Raw genomic sequence first — 20,626 nt, forward strand, 5'->3', positions numbered from 1 at the left:
TGGAAAGACCGAGTAAATCCAACACTTTCTAGCATCCCAGACTCAATCTTCTCTACACTAGCTAGTGTAGGTTGTGGGATTGGGAGACAGAACCCGGGTTCAAATGTTACCTGTCGCAGAGCGACCCATGCGACTTTGGGTAAGTCACTTAAACATCTCTCGGCCTCAGTTTCCTCGTTTCTAAAAACGAGGAGTTGGACTAGCTGGCCTGTGACGTTCCTTTCAGCTCTGCCTCTGTGATCTTGGTCACCTGACTGCCCTGGGCCTCATTTTCCTCATATAAACAGAGGCGGGGATGTTGGCCAAGATGGCCCCCGAGGTTGGTGCCGCTTCGGACCAGCCATCAGCACCAGCGCAAGCCTCTGGCCGCGGTGGGTGACGGGGGTGCGCAGCAGGGATCTGTGTGCGGTGGGGGACGCGCAGTAGACTGGGTGCGCATTGGGGGCGGGGGGAGGGGTGCGCAGTGAAGAATGCGCAGGAGGAGATGCGCAGCGGGCGCTTCAGGTGCGCTGGGATGCTTCCTGCTCTCCCGGAGGGTCCCCTCACCCGCATCCCCGCCGCGCGTCCTCGCGTCACTTCCGGCGGCGGGTCCTCCGCCTACGTCGCCTTGCAACGGTCGCTCCATAATGAGGGCAGCGGCCACGGGGCCGGCCTCCAGGAAGGGGGCGGGGCCGGGGGCGGCGCCGGGGCCGGGGCCGCGCCTGCCGCACCTCGGGGCGGCCGCTGGAGCCCTGGAGCGCCGCGGGCGCGGGGCGTAGAGGCGGCCGCGGCGAAGCTCGGCCCTGCGGCTGAGGCGGCAGCTGCGGCGTCGGCGGCCGCCGCCTCTTCGTCTTCCTCGTCCTCGGCTCGGTCCTGCTCGGGCGGTCTGGGCCCACGGACCCTCCTCGGCCTCGCCTGGGTCCCCGTCGCCGCGTCCCCTCCATCGCCCGCGGGCGCGAGGCGGGCACGGCCGCGGCATGTGGCGCTGGGTCCGGCAGCAGCTGGTAGGTTTCACCCCGGGCCGGCGGGAGGGGACGGGTGCTGAACGGTCCCGGGCCCCGCCGCAGCCTGGCAGCGTCCGGGGCTGGGGCTGCGGCTGCGGAAGGGGCCGGGCCAGGGGAGCGAGAAGCGAGTATCAGTTACTGACATCTCTAGAGCGCTTTAAACTGTGCGAAGCGCTTCCGCAGTTCGAGCTCCTCAGAACGAATGCGCCATCCCCTCCGGGGCGTTTTAAAGTCAATCAGCAAACATTAGTTTAGCCTCAGCCGCGGGAGGTGTAAAGACCAGAAAGCTGCGAAGACTTGGCCATCTCATCCTTCTCTTCGGGGGTGCATTCCTTTTGCTCCAGGGTCCCTGCCCTCCTGGAGCGTGCAGCCCCCACCTTCCGTGCCACGTAGTGGCTTGGCTTTCTGGGGGCCCGGGGGGAGGGGGAAGGTGCCCGCAGCCAGGTGTCCCAGGTGAGGCTGATGGGGAGGAGGAGCATTATCCGGCCTTGGGGGCCACCTGTCCGGGGATCCCGCCGTCAGGGCAGACTCCGGACAGGACGCCCGCCTTGGCGTCCGCAGGAGCCGCCTGCAGAGGCCGGCTCCGGCCAGACCCCATAGGGGGCTAGCCCCTGCGGTACGAGTAGAGCCTGAGCAGAGCTGGACCGGACCTCGGGTCTCCTCCGAGGCCCCGCCTTCCCAGCCGTCAGTCAACGAGCGTAGTAGCGTTTACTGGGTGCCAGGCAAAGGACCACTGGGGACTCTTAAGACGGGGGCTGAAGCGTGGACTCACCGAGACCTGCCCGCGAGGAGTTTACATTGGGAGGGGGAGAAAGGTGTAAAAAATGGTGCATTTGATATGCAGCTACATATCCAGATATATATCCTACATATATACCTTACACACACACACGCAGTGAGGTGCAGATGAGGAAACTTGAAAGCTCGGAGGTTTAAATGACTTGGCCCAGATTATGGAACTCAGAGAGGGTTGTGAACGCAAGATCCCTGCTCTTTGAGTTGTACCCTTGGGTAAGTGGGCGAGAGATTTAGAATCAGTGACCTCAGAAGGCCTTCAGCTCCAAACCTGTCACTTTAACTCAGGGCTCTCAGACTCCATAGTGCATGTCACTGCCCCTCATCATTTTGGTCCAGTCAGGTGATTTCATTGCTATTGGAAATGCTGGTTGGAAACCTACAGGATTGTGGATTTAAGAACCGGAAGGGACTATGGAGACCACAGGTCTAACCACTTCATTTTCAAAATGAGGATACAGAGACCCAAGACCCTTAAGGGACTTGCCCACGTTCACACAGGTTCCAAAATCAGTGCTCGCTCTTCTGTACCACCCAAAAGTGCTGATCATCTTATCCTCTGTAACTCACCGGTTTGTGGAGTTGCATGAGGACGTTTAGAGGTTAAGTAACTTGAAAATGGTCACACAGCTAATATGTATCAGAGGTGAAATTTGTGAAGGCCAAGTGGTCTTGACTTTGGATGCTTGAAGACCTTGAGTGTCTAGGAAATGTCTCTACTTACCAATGACAGTATCCGAGCTGTGATATGACCTGCTCAGAGTACAGCAGGACTATCACCTCTAGCCTTGAACACCACCTCCCTGCTCTGGCTACTGGCCTCCTGGCTTCCTTTAAGGCTCATTTAAATCCCACCTTCTACAGGAAGCCTTGTCCAACCACTCTAAATTACAGTGCTTTCCCTCTGTTAATTACTTTCTACTAATTCTGTCTGTAGCTCATTTGTACGTATTTGTTTGCATGTTGTCTCCACCATTAAATTGTAAAAACTTCTTGAGGGCAGGGTCTGTCTTTTGCTTCTTTCGTGTCCCTAGCCCATCCCACAGTACCTGGTTTAATAAATGTTGATAGTCTCTGATGATGCTGTATTTCTATATTTTGATGCTGTTAATAACCTTGAGAAGCCATATTAGCCTTTTTTTTTAATTTCCATGTTACACTGTAGACTCATATTTTTTTTTAGTTTTAGACCACTGAAATGCCTAGGTCTTTTTGACATACAGTACTCATCCCTCTCATTCGCTCCCAAACCAGTACTTGTGCAGACACAACCTACCCTGTGTTTCATCCATCCATATTTCCCCCTAATCCCACCCCTTCTTCTAACTTCCCTGTTTCTACTATCCTTTTGGTCTCCTAGATCTAACATTTTGGAGTCATCTTTGATTCTTCCCTGACCCTTAGCACTTGTATCGATTCAGAAACCAAATATTGTCCACAATATTGCTTACATCTGTCCCCTTCTTCCCACTCTTATAGTCACCACCCTAGTTTAAACCCTCCTCACCTCCTACCTAGACCAGTGGAATAGCTTTCTAATGAGCCCCTCTATTTTTAGTCTTTCTCTTTTCCAATTCATTCTTCTGGAAATTGCCAAAGCAATCTCCCTATTAGTACCAATGTGACCCTGTAACTCTCTTGCTCAAAACTTTTCAGTTGCTACCTTTGTTTCCTTGGAGGCAACATATAAATGCTTAACTTGACATTTAAGGGGTTTCACAGACTACCACCCTTATTTTATGTTGTTTCTTCCTTTTTTTAAAATGAACTTTCTGTTCTTGTCACACATTTGAAATACATTCCCACTTTTCTCTGCCATTCAGAATTCTAGTCATCTTTCAAAGTTCGGGTGCCAAATCTTCCTTCAAAGAAGCATTCACTTATTCCCCCAGTTGTTAGTGTTTTATTTTTCCTCAGTTCATTCTGTATTCGTCTTATCTGTATATAGTTCTGTTGTATTGCCATAGTAGAACATAAGCCCCTCAAAGGCAGTGACTATTTCACTTTTGTCTGTATCCTATGTGCCTTGCACATAGTAGGCACTTAAAAATGTTTTATTGTATTCAGTTTTCAATCATTGTGGAAGAGGGGGCAAAAAACCTCAAACCTTTAGAAGACTGTGACTTAAAACTCTATATGCTAAAAACTTAATTCAGGGAGAAAACCATTCCAGATGATTGCAACTTACTGCCACATACATGGCTTTAAAAAAATGTTAACTGTAACGTTGAGAATGCACCTTTTTCTGGTTGAAGAAGCCTAACCCAGTCTGCATAGTGATGTCTGTTGATATAATTTTGAAGGAGAAGAGAAATAAAATAATCTACTATTTAGCATTTTAATTTTCTAATTTGAAGGGCAGTATAAAAACAGTTATTACAGAAACCAAGATTCTTCTGGAAATGTAACAGTAAAGTGAAATTTTGATATTTATCTCTTTTCCCTTTTGTAAAGAATTTTCAAACGTAAAATTCTCTAGTTTTTAAAATGCATCTTTGGATTATCATATTTCACAGCAAACATTCTGATTTTTAAAAAAAAATTCAGTTAAACTAATATGGATTACTATTTGTGTGATAGTTCTTAGGGACAATACAAAATTCGGATAAGACGTAGAATCATAATTTAAAGCTGGAAGGGATTTTAGAGGCCATCTAAAGGTCCCTTATATTATAGATAAGGAAACTCAGGCATAAAGGGGTTATGTCACGTGTCTAAGGTTACATAGAAGTAGCAGAGGATTTGAATCCACATCCTTTGACTCAAAATCCAGCACACTTTCCATACTACAGTACTTTTAATACACGGTTTCTGTCTGTGTATTAAAGACATTCTGATGTCATTAAAACTAAAACTTTATGGTCTAAAGTTTATGTTTTATTTTTAACTGGTTATGGATTCAGGTATAGTAGAAATTTAGAATATTCCTGTTTACTAAGCTACCAGGTTTCTGATGCCATTATAATATTGTAGTATTAAGCTTTAACTCTTGATTTAGTATAATAAATCAAGTCAATAAAAATTTATTAAGTGCTTACTCTGTAATAGGAACTTGAATATAAAGGGACAAAAAAAAAAGTTTCTGTCATTAAGGTGTTTACATTCTAGTGGTCGACAATGTGTAAACCAAGTAGTTTGACTTTGATCTGGTCTTATGTTTTATTTAATTTGGTTAATCGATTAATTAGTTCAGTTGCACAAAACTCTTTTTAGTGAGATTATTCTAAAGTGATAGTTGATGTCTTTTCTGGTTGTTAAAGCTTCTGTGGAGCCATTCTCAGTTTTTCTATCTTAGGTGAATCGTTGAATTATTTTGGAGGGATTAGAGGAAAATTAAGTTAACTACATATGTGTGTATGTGTGTATATATACATAAACACACATAGGGACACACATGTGCACACAGTGTCCTAAAAGTCTCAGTGCAGATCTGCACAGATTGTGTGTGTCTGTGTGTGTCCATGCTGTCTTCTTAAGGCTGCTTTGGAGGTTTGTTAAGTAGAAAATGAAGCAATATTTTTGTTAACTATTTCAAATGGTTTTCAGTGACTGGCAGTCTGTAATCCATTTATGTATCTGTGATTTTTCTGTATGTGGATATTAGGTAACTGAGTGCTGAGTGGTTAACAATTTAGTGTGGCTAAACACTACCTTAGGCTTTCATTCACTAACATGAATAGTTTAATTTTTGAAAGTTTTCAGGTCCTCTGAATGTGTTTTTCTGGTTGTTCAGTTGTTTTTCAGTCCTGTCCAATTCTTCATTACCTCATTTAGGATTTTCTCGGCAGAAATACTTGACTGGTTTGCCATTTTCTTTTCCAGCTCATTTTATAGGTAAGGAACCGAGGCAAACAGGGTTAAGTGACTTGCCCAGGGTCACTCAGCTAGTAAGTATCTAAGGACCCATTTGAACTTAGGACGTCCTGACTCCAGGCCCAGTGCTCTGTCCACTTTGCCACCTAGCTGCCCCTGGTGATGAGGATACAAATGCAAAAAGCAAAGACAGCCTGTCCTCAAGGAGTCTGGGGTCACATCCTGTCATCTAGACACAGTGACTAAATTAATATGGTTCATCCCTCCCCAGGTGGAGACTGAAGAAAGGGCGGTGAGGTACTGGAAGTGGGGGGAGGTAGGGACTAGTTTGTTGGTGAGGCTGTGAAATAGAAAAATGGAGAAGGGAGGCTAGAGTGAAGTGATAAAGTGTGAAAAACACAAAGTTGACATTTTTCCTTCACAGAAATGGTACAGAAGGAGTTAGAATGTGTTCGTTGTAGCGTCGTTGATGTAAAAGTAGTGTCATCCTCAGACTCTTCCCCAGGTAATGCATTTTTATTATCTTCTACACTGGATTGAGAACATAAGCGGTAAATGAGGGGGTACATCTTGGAATGGGTTTAGTGACTGAGTTTGTGGTTGGGCCATTCTGGGGGAAGTAATGCATTAAAAGTTTAAGTGAATACAGCAGATTGAGCAAGGACTTTTCATTGTTCCTCCTAGAGGCTACAAGTTTTGCTATGGAAAAGATAATTCCCCATAGGTAGAAGTAGTCTTCCAGTATTCTTTTACTGCCAAGTGGGAGACATTGGCACAAGACCTCTCAGCATGGCCTTCCCACATCAGAGCAGGTTCTGTGCTTTATGAGCAAAGCAGAATTGAAACAGCTCAAAGGAAACGTTTGGAGCATCCACCCCAAATGTTCACATGGACTATTTGTGCCCGACCTGTGGTAGAGCATCCAAGCTCATATTGGCCTGATCATCCACAGTTGGATACGTTGAATCTTGACTCAAGCATAGTGATGTCATTTTGGTCCTCTTCAAGAACGAAGGACAGCAACCAAACAACTGCCAAGTTTCTAGAACAGAGATTTTCAGCTTTTGTGTGTATGTGGCATGAACTCTTTTGGCAGTCTAGTGAAACCTATGGACTCCTTCTTAGAATAATGTTCTTAAATGCATAAAATAAAATACGTAAGATTAAAAAGGGAACCAATTATATTGAAATATATATGCATACATACATACATATATATAGGCAGGTAGAGATGCTACTTTTGAGACATTTTATTCAATTTTTCTTCAATTTATATTGTAAAAATATATTTTCACATTGTTAGTAATATAAATTAGGCAAATATGAGTGCCTAGGAAAGAATCCTAGCTTTCTTTTCAGTTTTTGCTGCTTTAGAAGATGAAACGCAGGCCTCCTTCTTTGAGAGTGGAAGACCTGAGACCTTCGTTCCTTGGGGCTGTGTCTCCAGTCTGTCACGCTCTGTTTCTGTTTGGAGAAAGTGACATGGACCAAAGTCGGTGTGACAGGGGTTTCTTCAGTTTCTTTACTTCAGACCGTCTTGTTTGAATGTGGCTGTGTTATATATTTTTTTTGGTGTGAATTTAGGAATTCTTTTTTAGACTGGATCTTTTTAACAGGACTCTTAAAATTCCTAGCAGCAGTAAGTAGAATTTATCAAGTTAGATGTTTCCTAAGTGTTAGCACTACCAATCCTGTTACTGTTAAGTATTTTTCTAGGGTTTCATACCAATATATGGATAGATGGCCTTTGGCATAAGCAGATTTGGAAAATTGGTGCTAGAGACTTTTGGCCTGACCTGCTTATTTCTACAATTGCTTATCACATGGACCTGTAACCCTGCTAGCTCCCAAGAGGTATAGGACAGCCTGTGGCCATGCCAAGGCTCTGGTATAGGCCCTCAAGACCTCACAACTAGACAACTACAATAGCTTGTTGGTTGGTCTTCCTACCTTAGTGCTTTCCCAACTCCAGTTTATCCTTCACACAGCTGTCAAATTGATCTTAAACCTTGAGTCTGACTGTGCCACCCTCTCCATCCTCCATTGGAGAAACTCCAGTGGCTTTCTCTTACCTCTAGGATTAAACATAAAATCCTCTGGTATTTTCTTGCATTTCTAATCTTCCTAAACTTTACTAACCCTTCCATATACTCTGTGATCCAGTGACACTGACCTCTTTCTTTGCTGTTCCTGGAGCAAGACTATTATCTCTGGCATTGTCACTGGCTGTTGGCTGTACCTAGAATTCTTTCCCTCCTCCATCTCCTGACTTCTCTGGCTTCCTTCAAGTGTCATCAGAAGCCTCCCTTTCTGCAAGAAGGCTTTCCCAGTCCTTCTTAATCTTAGTGTCTTTCTTTTTGAGATTCTTTCCAATTAATCCTATGTAGATCTTGTTTGTACATAGCTGTTGGCATGTTGTCTTCCCCCTCCTTAGACTTTTCTATGAGAGCAGGCATGTCTTTGGATTTTAGTTAAGTTAGGTAATAGACAGATAGCCCTATGATTTATTTCCTATGCCTGTCACCTATTTCAGGCAGGTTCCACAGTTATCTAATTGCTTTGGTTAATTCTTTGCTTAGGACTTGCCCTTTCCACATGTGAAAACTCACATCAGGAAAATATTCCTATCTGAATCGAGTTTTACGCCCTCCCCTCTTATTTTCCTCTAGACTTTCAGACATCAAGATTCATGCTTTATGGTTTGTTTCATTTTGAGTGAATTCTCAATAGCTCCCTTGAATTCTAGTTTAGTTTGTTGTCCTAAAATTCCCAAGAATGCTTGTTTTTGAATGATCACTTTTATGAGGAATTACTTCAAGAGGTTTACCTTTAAAGCAAGATATTAGGTTAGATACTTTCATATGTGTAATCACAGCTAGCCCAGTTTCCCCCCAGTGAAATAAATGAGGTATGCATTTAGTCTCTATTATGTCTTTGGGCCAGAAAGCAGTCTAGAGGAAATTATTTGACTGGTACATATCTGGGAGGAAACCAAAATGATGAATTTTTTGATGTTAATATAAGAGGAGATAAGTTTAATTTTCTATTGTTTCCATGTGCTTTTAGTTGCTGAATTATCTTCAGATGTTTTAATTATACTATATAACATTGAACTTTGGATTACATTCTTTTCTAAAAATAAATTTTTGTTAATGTGCTGTTTTTACATTGGCTAGATTTCCTTAATATCCCTCCTTCTCTCTCCTAGAGAACCATCCCATATAACAAAGAATTAAAAAAAAAAAGATAAAGAGGAAGAGAAGAAAAATTCAGCAAAACCAAATGATATATACCCCCCGCCCCCGTCTGATTTTATGTGCAGTGTTCATACCTGAGGACACAGAAGTGGGAAGCAGTGTCTTCTCAGATCTCTTCTTTGGAGTCAAACTTGTTTTTGTTTTTTTTTTTTTTAATAATTTTGCATCACTAATTTTTTCTTGTTCTTGGTGATCATTCTTTCCGTTTACATTGTGAAATAGTAGTATATATTGTTTTCCTGGCTCTTCTTCATTCATGTTGCATCAGTTTATATACTTAATGTATCTCCATGCTTCCTTATAGTCAGCTATCCTGTTAGATATTTCCCATCAGCTCTAGTGCTTGGTTTGGACTCTGCCATCATTCTCTCCCCCTCCCCCACCCTTTCCCTGTAAGTTCATTCTCTGGAAACTCATTATGACTGAGATTGCTTCAGCTTTGGTAGTCACACTTCTGTAGTGCCTTCAGTTTCCTAGGAGCCCCTGATTGGAGGGCTGGGGGCTGGAACAAAACACTCTTCCCCTAAGCTTTCCTCAAAGAGGGCTCAGGAGGTCAGCCAGCTCTACCTTTCCCATCAGTTGCACTCCGTCAATATCATGCCCGGTGCTGGGTACTGTCAGTGCTCCCTCTCCTCTCCGCCCCCCCTCCCCACCTGACTGTCTTTCTACAACTCCTCCAAAATTGACTATGTCATTTATCATATTTCTTCATTTGCTGAATATGAGGTGAAAGAAACCTTAGGGTTGTTTTGATTTGCATTTTTCTTATTAGTGACTTGGAGCATTCTCTTATGGTTGTTACGCGCAAACTTTTTTTTGAGAAAGGTTTGTTTGTATTCTTTCACTTCTTGTCTGTTGGAGAATGATTTTTGATCTTTTGTATGTCTCTCATTTGTCTATGTATCTTAAATACCAAACTTAACAGAGATAATTAATACAAAGATTTTTTTTCCAGTCAACCACTTCTCTTTTTATCTTAGATACATTAATTTTGTTTGTGCAAAAGCATTTCAATTTTATGTAATCAAATTTATTTTATCCTTTTTAATTACCTCATTCCTTCATTTAGTTAAAAATTATTCCACTACTAATATCTGTGAAAGTTATATGATCTGTTTCTTTTCAAAATATTATATATTTAATATTAAGGTTACATGCTCATTTTGAATTTATTGTAGAATATGGTGTGAAATATCAGTCTAAGCCTGATTTCTTCCAAATTGTTTTCCAGTTTTGCCAGGAATTCTTAGTAAATAGGCAGTTCTTTACTAAATTATATTTTTGAATTTATCAAACACTGGGGTATTGAGTTCCATTATTGCTGATTTTCTCTTGTCTAGATTGTCATCTTTTCTATTTTTTAAACTAGTGCCAAGAAGTTTTGATTATTGCTGCTTTTATAATATAGTTCCTCTTTCATTTCTACCTTTTTCCCACATATCCCTTGATATTCTTGATCTTTTGTTTCTTCAAATAAATTTTATTATTGTTTTATCTAACTTTGTAAAATATCCCTTTTATAGTTTAATTGGTATACTATAGCATTAAATCCAATTTTGGTAGCATTGCTATTTTTACTGTATTGTCATGATTTCTTGGATAAATTGCTTTAATCTGACAGGATTTTATTTGAAATTTTTGAAATGCTATTCTTTTAATGATATTGTTCTATAGTTCTCCTTTTTTGCTGTATCTTTCTCTGATCAAGGTATTAGAATTATATTTCTAGTAAAAGGAGTTTGGAAAAGTCCCTTTTTCTCTATTTTTGAGAATAATTCATGTAGTATTGATATTAGTTATTCTTTAAATATTTGATAGTTGGCTTAAATTCTTGTTTTGGTTTACCTGAATAGTTGTCATTCAAAACTTAGATCCTGGTTTAGATTTTATGAAAGGAAATTCTGTAAGAAATTATTTAAGAGCATTGTTAACTCAGAGAGGGTCTAGAAGAGAACAGCCAGCATGTTGAAAGGTCTGGAGTTCATGCCAGAGGAGGATTGATTGAAAGATATTTAGCTTAGAGAACAGTCCTTCTTAGTCTTAGTGTCACATAAAAGCTGTCCATAAGCGTTTGGAAGAGCTCGTACATGGAAGAGAGAATTTAATGTTGTGTTTGACCTTAAGGAACAGAATCAGGAGTAAAGAGTAGAAGTTGCAAAAGGGCAAATTTTGTCTTTTGCATAAAAAAATTAATCATTAAAGCTGTCTGACTTCAAGAAGTAGTAGGCCCCCCCTCATTTGGTGGTAGTGGTATCAAGGGGATTTTAGTTCAGTTACAAATTGAGTGGCCTGTGAGGGCTCTTCCCCTTCTGTAATTTTAAGATCTGTTAAGTGGAATCTTTATATACAAGTCAAAAGAATACTTTAGAATAAAGACAAAATAAGATAACTAATGAATATCCATTGCTCTCATCCATTTCATCATTGCTGTTTTTCAAAAGGAATGAAAACAAGATAGGCTTTATAAACAGTCTGTTATTATGTGAAGCTAATTAAATGGTAGGGATTACAGGATTACTCTTCTTCAAAACCCATATTGTGAGCTCATGCTTTTATCTCAGATTCTGAGCAGAGTGGAAGTTCTGCTCTTGTTGATTGCTGCTTCTTTACCTGGAAACTTAAGAGGGAAGAAATCATATGGGGATGTTGTGAATGAAATCAATGCCTTACAATAGAAGGGAGTGAATGGAGGAATGAATAGTTCAGTATCTTTAGAGCAGCATATGTTTTGTGCACATCATTAAAAAAAAGATCTTTAACATTTATTGTTGGGCCAAAGATCCAGGAAGTTTTAGCTTCATGGATGTTACAGCAAGAGCCACTTTGCTTTCTCTAACTGTTGAGTGAACATAGTATTTGGAGGCCCAGTGACCCCCAACTCTTTTTATGAATATGTGTGTGTGTGTGTGTGTGTGTGTGTATTTATCTTATAATTTCTGTGTAGTGTGCTGTTTTCATGTCCCTGGCTAAAATTGAACCCTAAAGCTTAGGTATAGCAAACTATACTTCCAGTTATATTTTGCTTGCCCAATATGCCAGCTCCAGAAATTTGCTATGCTTTCTTTTCTTTCTTCCATTCTTACTTTCTTTTCTCTTCCTTCCTCCTTCCCTCCCTCCTTTCTTCTTCTCTCCCCTCCCCTCCTGGAGCATATCACCTGTTAATCTCGAAACTGTGAGGTTTCTGAAAGTTACCATTTGATCACCTTTTGACCATTTTGTACTTTGGCTTTTATTGCCAGGTGGTAAATTCACTGAGTCTTTGCCTTAACAGTGTCTCTTGAATGCTCCTTCTCTTTCGGGCCCAAGACCCCCCATAGTTCTTTGCTACTAGGTGACCATCATCTAGTAACTTCACTTCAACAAAGTCTTCATTCCTTTCTCTAGGACAGGAAGTGGTTGGACTGCATTGGTGGTCAGTCCAGCCACCAGTGGTTGTTACTCTTGGGAAGCCCTTCCTAGCTCCAAAAATGAACTGCAGTTTTTACTTACCGCCTTTGGAAACTGTGGGTTGTGACTTCTTTGCCACCTAGTTATTTGTTCTGCATTGCAGAAGTAACTATATGAACAAGTTAGCCTTTCATTTTAGATAGGCAACTCTCAGTTTACCACAAGGTTATGTTCTTAAAGTTCAAGAGAACTAGATTTGAATTCCAGTTCTGCCACTTATTCTCTGTGTAACTTTGGGCAAGTCACTTAAGCTCTCTGGTCTTAAGTTTCCTCATTTATAAAAATAAGAGTTTTGGACAAGGTGGACTCTAATGCCCCTTCTAACTGTAACATTATTTGGAATTTCTTGTAGAAACTGTTTTACAGGTTAAGTGCCTAGTGTAGCTTACAAGAACCTATTTAATTTAATGTACTTGGCCCTATGCTAGTAGGATTATAGAACCTATTACATATAAAGATCATTCTGACTGCATTTTCCCATTTAAAAAAAAAAAACTTGAAATGCCAGGAACATGTCTTTCCCCTATATTCTATTGTTATCTTGGCACTTGTTTCAGAAACTTACTTTACCTGCCTGCTGGGATAGTAGGAATAGGTAGTCCCTCTGTTTCAGGTCACTGAAGATGAGAGTTAAACTGGCATATAAATACTGTTGGTTTATCCTCTAATTGTACAAGAGAACTATGTTCCTTCCCAATGTTGCTCTTAAAGTTGGTAGTTGCTAGTAGTAGTTGATTTCATTTTCCATATTTAAATTGTCAGATATAAAGATGTTTAAAAAATGCTGTTATTTCACTGGGCAAGCTTCGTTTAAATTTTTTTTTTTCCTAAAAGTAAACACCAAACAAAATGATCATTTCCACATACAAAATAGAATAGAAAAGAGGATTGCGTGCCCTCTGTGAATGTAATACATATACCTTGATTTTCCTTTCCTGTATTGAATACATAGCTTTCAAAGCTATCCTGCTTTTCTGTATTTCTTTTTGGACTTCCTTTTGTTCTTATCTTTATGATTTTTTTTTGGTTTGTTTTTAATGCTTCAGTGACCTTCTTTTTTTTTGATCAACATTTCACTAGGTCCCTCCTCCTTCACCTCTCTCCTCACTGAAAAGTAAATAAAGCCCTTGTAACAAATTTCCACATTGGTATGTGTGAAAATATATCTCCATTCTGCACCTTGAATCCATCTCTAGGATTGTGGTTGGTCACTGCATTGCATCAAGAGTTAAGTGTGTCACAATTTGTTCAGCCACTGCCATGTTGATAGATACTGCTCTTAATTTCCAGTACTCTGCTATAACAAAAAAGAGCTGATATAAGTATTTTTGTGTATATGGGTCCTTTTCCTCTCCTTTTTATTTCTTTGAGGTATTGGCCTCGTGTACTATTTCTGGGTCAAAGAAATATGCACGGTTGAGTGACTTGTGGGGCATAGTTCCAACTCCATCATTTTATTAGTGATTTTATACAGGGAAATACTATGTTAAATGTTAAAATGTTAAAAATGTAGAAAATTGTCTGTTTTATGGATTTCTTTTACCGATTGCTATCTTCTTATATTTTCTCTGCTGTTTATTTAAAACTTGCTAGGTTTCATACCAGGCCTCATTTTGTTTTTATTGCTGACTGAGCTATTCACTGAAAAATTTTCCAAATAACCTTTCACACAGCCATATTTCATAGTATGTCATCTCAGAGAAATTTTTCAATGATGTATTGATATAGTCACCTAATTATTCAGCAGGGCAAATAAAACTTCATGTTCCTTTTAAATAGATATACCATCCAATTGTAGTATTGTCTAGTCTACATTCTCTAAATCATTTTCTTCACAGGAGTGAGATATGAATTTCAGTTATTTTCATTATATCCATTATATTTCCTCCACAGAGGATCTGTTCAGCATACTGGAGACCTTTCTCTAGGTCTCTATGCTTTGAGGGTATGAATAGAGCATTTAAACTGTCCACCAGGTTTCCCTTATGTCACATACCACATGACTATTCCACCTCTTTTTTAGATATACATTTTATTCTTGGAATTTCTTATGTCACTATATCTAACTGGCCCCAGAACCCAAGCCATGCACACACCAGACAGCAGGCAGATGGCAAGGTAACCTGGGTACACAACTGGAAAGAATGTGAATGTGAATGAGGTATAGTCAGGTGCATATAGTAGGTTAAGTGGGCTAGTTTTCACTAGGTCACCAAGCAAAGCTTCCGGGCTTCAGGGTATGGATTCCAAAGAGTAATGGCTTAACCTACTCATTGGACTGGGGGAGTACAGAAATTCAGTGTAGAAGACCGTATACCTCATTCACCTTCACATCCTTTCCAGCTGTGCACCCCAGCTACCTTGCCATCTCCCTGCTGTGCTGTGTGGTCCCTTCACCCCTTACTCTGGGTGTAATGAGCACATCAGTATTGCCATTGTTTCTACATTTGTCTATCATATATATCAGCTTACCATCCCTATGACTTCCCAGACCAAAACTCCCTTCACACATCAACACCCCATCTGTGTTTTCTTTCCTCATCAGAATTTAAGCAAGTATTGCTTCTCTTTTTGTGTTTGTATCTCCAGCACACAGTACAGTGCTTGGTACATAGTACATACTTAATAAATGTTTTTCTTTAATTCATTCCTGCCATTTCCCTGCCCCTACCCATGTGCCATTGCCCTTTGTGTCACTTGCAGCGTCCCCTCCTCCTGTTAAGGATTGTTAAGGGCTCCCCTGAATTTGTCTTTTTGAGTTGCTTTATTTTCCAGACACACTAGACCCAGAGTGTGCAGGAGGCCCTTGTGTTGAGGACAAAGCTCCCCTTGAGCTGATATAATTTGATGTTTGCACCCCAAACTGGACTGCCTGTGTCTTTGGGAGTCAAGACAGGTGCCAGTCAGTCTGCACTAGGCTGGGAAACTGCTTATGCAGCTGGGACCTTTGTAGATAAACAGACCCTCCTATCTTCATGGTCTAGCAGCTCTCTAGGGAAAAGAATGTGGCATTTGCCATGACCTTACTCTTTCCCTTAGGGAGGGGTTTTGTCCTTTTCTTACCTTTACTGCACCTTTCCCCCTCCCATACCACACCCCTTTAGGTAGAGATTTGTGTTTTCTCCTCCTTTTGTTGTACTGTCATAAATATGCAGACTTCTTTCTGTATGGATTGTGAATTCTTTGGGTTCCATATGCATGTTCATTTCTCTTCTGATAAACTTAGTTTTCATGTAAGTTTCATGAAGCTGTGATTACCTGTTGACACTCCAAATCATTTATTTTAAATTTTATGTCTCCTTTTCACTGCCCTTCCTACACCCATTGAACAACTACAAAAAAGAGAAAACAAAACCTTCATGACAAACATGCAAAGCAAATTCCCATCATTGGCTGTATGCAAAAATGTATCTCATTTTGGGTTTTAAGTCCATCACCTCTCTCACACAAAGTAAGTAGAATGATTCATCTTCAGGCCTCTGGACTTAGTTCGTTTTCCATTTTAATTCCTTGGAGATTATAGTATTCCAAGATTGGCAAACATATTGCATCACTGGGAGAGTATTTGTCTTGAAAAAGTACATCTTCCCACTGTGGAGCAGATTAGAATCCTTAAAAATACAGTGCTATTTCTCAAAATAAAATTCCACCCTACTCCCTTCCTCCTATTCAATTTTAGGTTCAGCTCATTGTCTATTTATAGTGCATGTCCTAAATATATTTAATGTCATTCTAACTCAATGCAGTGGCCATACACATGTTATAATCTGGGCCGTAAGCATTTTTCATTCATTTAGTTTTCATATATAGATTGTTAGACTGGTTTCCCTTAAGTAATCATGAATCTTATTAAAGTAAGCCATGAGTTGTTTTGTGGCTTAGTATCATCCACAGAAATATCTGGAGGATTTCCTCCATAAGCACTATATAAATGTTTATCCCTTTTCCTCCTTTGCCATATATAAAATCTTTCTTCCATTTAAATTTTGCGTAAGACATTTCTTCATCACAGTGTTAAACAGATTTGGAAAACTCTTATATCCCTGTTTTATGCCTTATTTAATTTAATCTTCAAAAGTCTGGTTGTTAATTGATTGATTGGTCATCAGTCCTGTCAGTACCCTTTAGCTGCTTTTGTTAGGGAATCTTTTATCATTTAACATAGGTATGAGTGACTCGTTGTTGGAAAAGAGCTATTAGGCTGTGTTTTGCTCAGAGTCAAATGTGTTTTTGCAGTTTGTAAAGTGATAATGATTTTCTTGGGTATATTATACCTTTCAGAAAAGTTTGCGTGATCATCTTTAGAGACTTGTTTTGAAAGCCTTCGTGTTCTTTCTCATGTTTTCTTCAAGGATTATTCTTATAAAGAGTTAAAAAGATGGGAAAGTAGCCATGGATTGACAGTAATTATATTTCCTCGATTTTTTTTGGAGTATTAATATAATTTATGACTTCTTCCATCCCCCTTTTGTGTCTTCCCTTCCTTGGGAGATAAATGATCCCTTAATGCTTTCAGTATTAATAAAAATAAATTGTCAGAATTTTACTTCCATAGCAAAGATGGGGTATTAATGGGTCTGTCTTTCTTGTGTAGTCATGTTGCAGTTTTCTTAAACAAGCTTCTCTGGTTCCTGAAATGGGTTTTTCAGCATATAAAAGTGCATGATTATTTTCCACCTTTGGTGTTAACATTACAAATGTAACAAATGGGTTGTAGCCAGGAACCCCATTTACTTTACTATAACTTACAGAATTTTAAAGCTCTTTTAAATCTGATCTTCTGATTTGTCTGTTATCTTTTGGTTTGATTCGTACTTGGCAATAATGTTGGTTGTGGTTTCATAGCTAAAGTGTAAGCTTAATAAGTCATTGTATAGGGAGAAACTTGTATTTCACCATCTTAACTTGGATGACTCTACATGTGATTTTTTCTGGGCTTGCCAATACACAGATTAATTAATAATGAGAATTCATCGGTGTGCATCATTATTGACGTTTATAGCTGTAAGACAGCACTACTTTATTTCTTTGGAGAGAACACAAATTCAAATAGGATATTTACCTACTACGTTCTTTTGTTACTTTTGTTCTTTTACCAGTCCAAGCATCTTCAGTGACATTTTGCATGGTCAGTTGCTGGATTATAGGAAGGCAAATAATTTTTGACTTATAGAGCTAAAGTCCATCCATAGAATTGTAACCAAACTCATATTTCTGTAATTTGTCATGGACCTGCTTAGCGACCTAGAAAACATGCTCTGCTGCTTTTGTTGCTTCTGTTGCTTCAGGGCCTCAGAAAAAGCCAGAAAACTTTCTTTTATCTGTCCATCTTCTCGCCAATTTACCAGGTACAAGATTTGCCAGTTTTATCTCTGTTTATCCAGTTCCCACATAGATGTCTGTTACATGAAAGCTAAAGAATATTACTGAAGGATTGGCCTAGATCTTGCCTAGTGCCTGGTCTTCTCATGGTCCTTAAATGTAAAAATGTAAAATCCCAGGCTTACCCACATCTGAATCATGCTCTTGGGATTTGGTCAAATTTGAGCTATCTACAGACAGGATAAGACAAGCAGCAATTCACTTTATTTCATTGTTGTCTTCTAAAATGCTTCCTTTTTATTAGTTAAGTACCTTAGTGCTTAACTTTTCAATTCCAACCAGGCACATTGCCTGGTACATAGTAACCGTTGGAACAAATGTCAATTTGATTGACATAGGCCCCTTCCAGGGCCATCCTTGATTTATAGGAATCTCTGTTCTGGTGATTTTAATTCCCTAGAAATTGTATTACATATTTGGGAGTTACAGCCACGAAAAAAGCACAAAAGTAATATTACTTTGGGAGTCCATATGTGCTGGTTTCAGATTTCTTCCATCAGAGTGAGTAGCAGCAACGTTTTCTTAATTCATGGGAGCCAAAACTGTGAGATTGATTACTATGAATCTGTAATTGTCTGGGAGGTGGCTCCCTCTCACCATTAATCTGGAAAACCACTATAGATGTTTTGGGATAGCATTAGCCATGTCAAAGAACAGTAAAAGAAATTACTAGGAAGATTCTTGCTGGCTCTCCTTTTACCAGGTAGATTCCACTATACCTGAAATCTACAAGCTTTTCTTTTTCCTTTTTAAATGTCTCATAATTAAAAATTGTTAGGAGAAATGTTCTTTGATTGACCTTTTAAAAACCAAACTGATAACTTTTGCTTTTAACCGCGATTTGAGATTATCATCTCAAAGCTATGAAATCTTGTCATTATCAATTATTGTTTTGTCTTTGAAGCATTGTTTCCATAATTAAATATTTTTCTTGTATCCAAATTGGAACTCTCAGTTAGAAATTTGCCACTCTGTAGCTCTTCCATATTTGCAGCAGTGTTTTAGAATTTTTTGGCTCCTCTTTTGCAGAATAGGCCATGCTCTGTTGTGTCTTGAGTGCAGCCATTTCCCCATGCAGGATTAAATAGTTTTGCATATATTGTATATGTTGTAAGCAAACTCAGTAATATGACTTTCATTTGTGTTAATTATGCTAACAATAAATTTACTATGGAGCAAAAGCTATGTGAATGAGCTCAAAGTTTAAACAAAATCCTATCAGATTTATCTACGAAATTATTCATCATGACCAAGTGGGATTTATACTAGGGATACAAGATTGGTTCAACTTTAAGAAAATAATCATAATTAATCATATTTAAAATCAAAACATCCAAAACCATATAGTCACCTCAGTAGATACCGAAAAAGCCTTTGACAAAATACAACACTCTTTTATGCTAAAAACTCTACAAAGTATAGGCACAGAGGCACCTTTTTTCAATATCATAAAAAGTGTCTATCTGAAACCAAGAGTCAACATCATATGCAATGAAGAGACACTAGTTTCCAATAAATACAGGCAATGGGAGTAAAGTAAGTATGCCCACTCTCCCCAATGTTCTTTGCTATAGTTCTGGAAATGCTAGCAACAGCAATGAGACAAGACAAAGAAATTAAAGGAATAAAGATAAAAAGGAAGTAAAAAATATTCCTCTTTGGTGTTTTATACTCTTTAACACGTAATCATTCTCTCATTGCTTTATGTATTGGATTTGTTTTCCCAGTAAACAGTAGAAAGTCCTTGAAGGTATGGTCCTTTCCTTGTATTTGTCCATTAGCAAATTCTCCAAGAAGGAAGGCTCCCCCCCCCCTTTTTAACAGGTTTTTGTTGTGTTTTTTTAAAAAAGTATGTTAAACCAAAACTCCCTGTGTGCTTTAACAAGTCAAAAATATCTCCTCTGCACAGCTTGTTTGAACCCTGCCCCAGCTGCCTGCCTTCACTCAAGCTGCCATCCCTTCCTTCTTCAGTTTCTGGTGCCCTCTTGTTAACTGTTCTGCATTACTCTAGAAAAACAAAGAAGGGGTGTGGAGGTGTCCTAGCATGTTAGACCTTCTAATCTGTTTAAGTTCAGTCTCTTCATTTTATAGATGAAGAAAATGAGGCTCAGAAGTTAAGTAGTTTGTTCAAGCTTGGATTTAATAGTTCCAATTCTTGATTAGATTTCTTACACTTTAGTGTGGATGAGTTGGGTGGGTTAAACTCAACTATCATTTGTAGTTAAACATTTGTGTCTCCAGTTGTGGAATCAAAGGCTTTATTTTCCTGTTAAAGGACTTTAAGGCTTACCTTGGAGTTGTTCTTGTTTCTAAAAGTAAACACTTTTACGGTGAGTGGGGGGAGAGAGAGAATAGGAAAATCAGAAAGGACTTTTCTTCATTAGCACTGCTGTCTTTTTTTCCCCTCAGACTTCCCTACTGGAACATGGGGGACACAGCTGTTGGAATCCTATTCTCAGAAGCCGCTAGAGGTGGATAAATCTTTTTCCCTGTAATCACCATATTCTTTGAGTCCTCACCTTAATATGTACAGGTTCCTTCAGCCACTCTGACCCTGGAAACTCCTTTCTCTCCCTTATTTACCTGATAAGACTGCCCCTTTCCTGCCTCTTCCTCTTTCCCAAGTTCTACATGCTTTCTAGAGTATTTGACTTTAACATATAAGTATTGCTTTTATATTCTAACTCCCTTTTTCTTGCATCCTAAAATGCATTTCTGTCGCTTCCATGTATTTTCATTTTTTGGTAATGACATTTCAGACAAAGAAGTGTTGCCGTAATGAATCCTAGAGTGTGTCCTCTTTGAGAACAGAGACTATTTCATTTTTGTGTTTGTATGTATGAGCAAAAATGTAAAACACAGAAGTTGGTATTTTTTTCTAGAGTCATTATGGAGCCACTCAAGCTTCTTGAGCTCAGGAGTGACATTGTCAGATTTATATTTTAGGAA

The 20,626-nt window shown here is 39.6% G+C and overlaps 1 protein-coding gene across 1 annotated transcript in view; it reads left to right on the forward strand.

Annotated features, from left to right (window-relative positions):
- The first annotated feature begins 713 nt into the window (after window positions 1-713).
- ATP11B (ATPase phospholipid transporting 11B (putative)) overlaps window positions 714-20,626 on the forward strand; it is a 139,325-nt gene continuing 119,412 nt past the window's right edge. The window contains exon 1 of the mRNA XM_036756529.1: window positions 714-983. Coding sequence (XP_036612424.1) covers window positions 957-983 — 27 coding nt within the window. The 5' untranslated portion in view covers window positions 714-956. The remainder of the gene's footprint in view (window positions 984-20,626) is intronic.

This window comes from Trichosurus vulpecula, chromosome 4 (assembly GCF_011100635.1).
Source record: "Trichosurus vulpecula isolate mTriVul1 chromosome 4, mTriVul1.pri, whole genome shotgun sequence".
In the NCBI taxonomy this organism is placed as follows: domain Eukaryota; kingdom Metazoa; phylum Chordata; class Mammalia; order Diprotodontia; family Phalangeridae; genus Trichosurus; species Trichosurus vulpecula.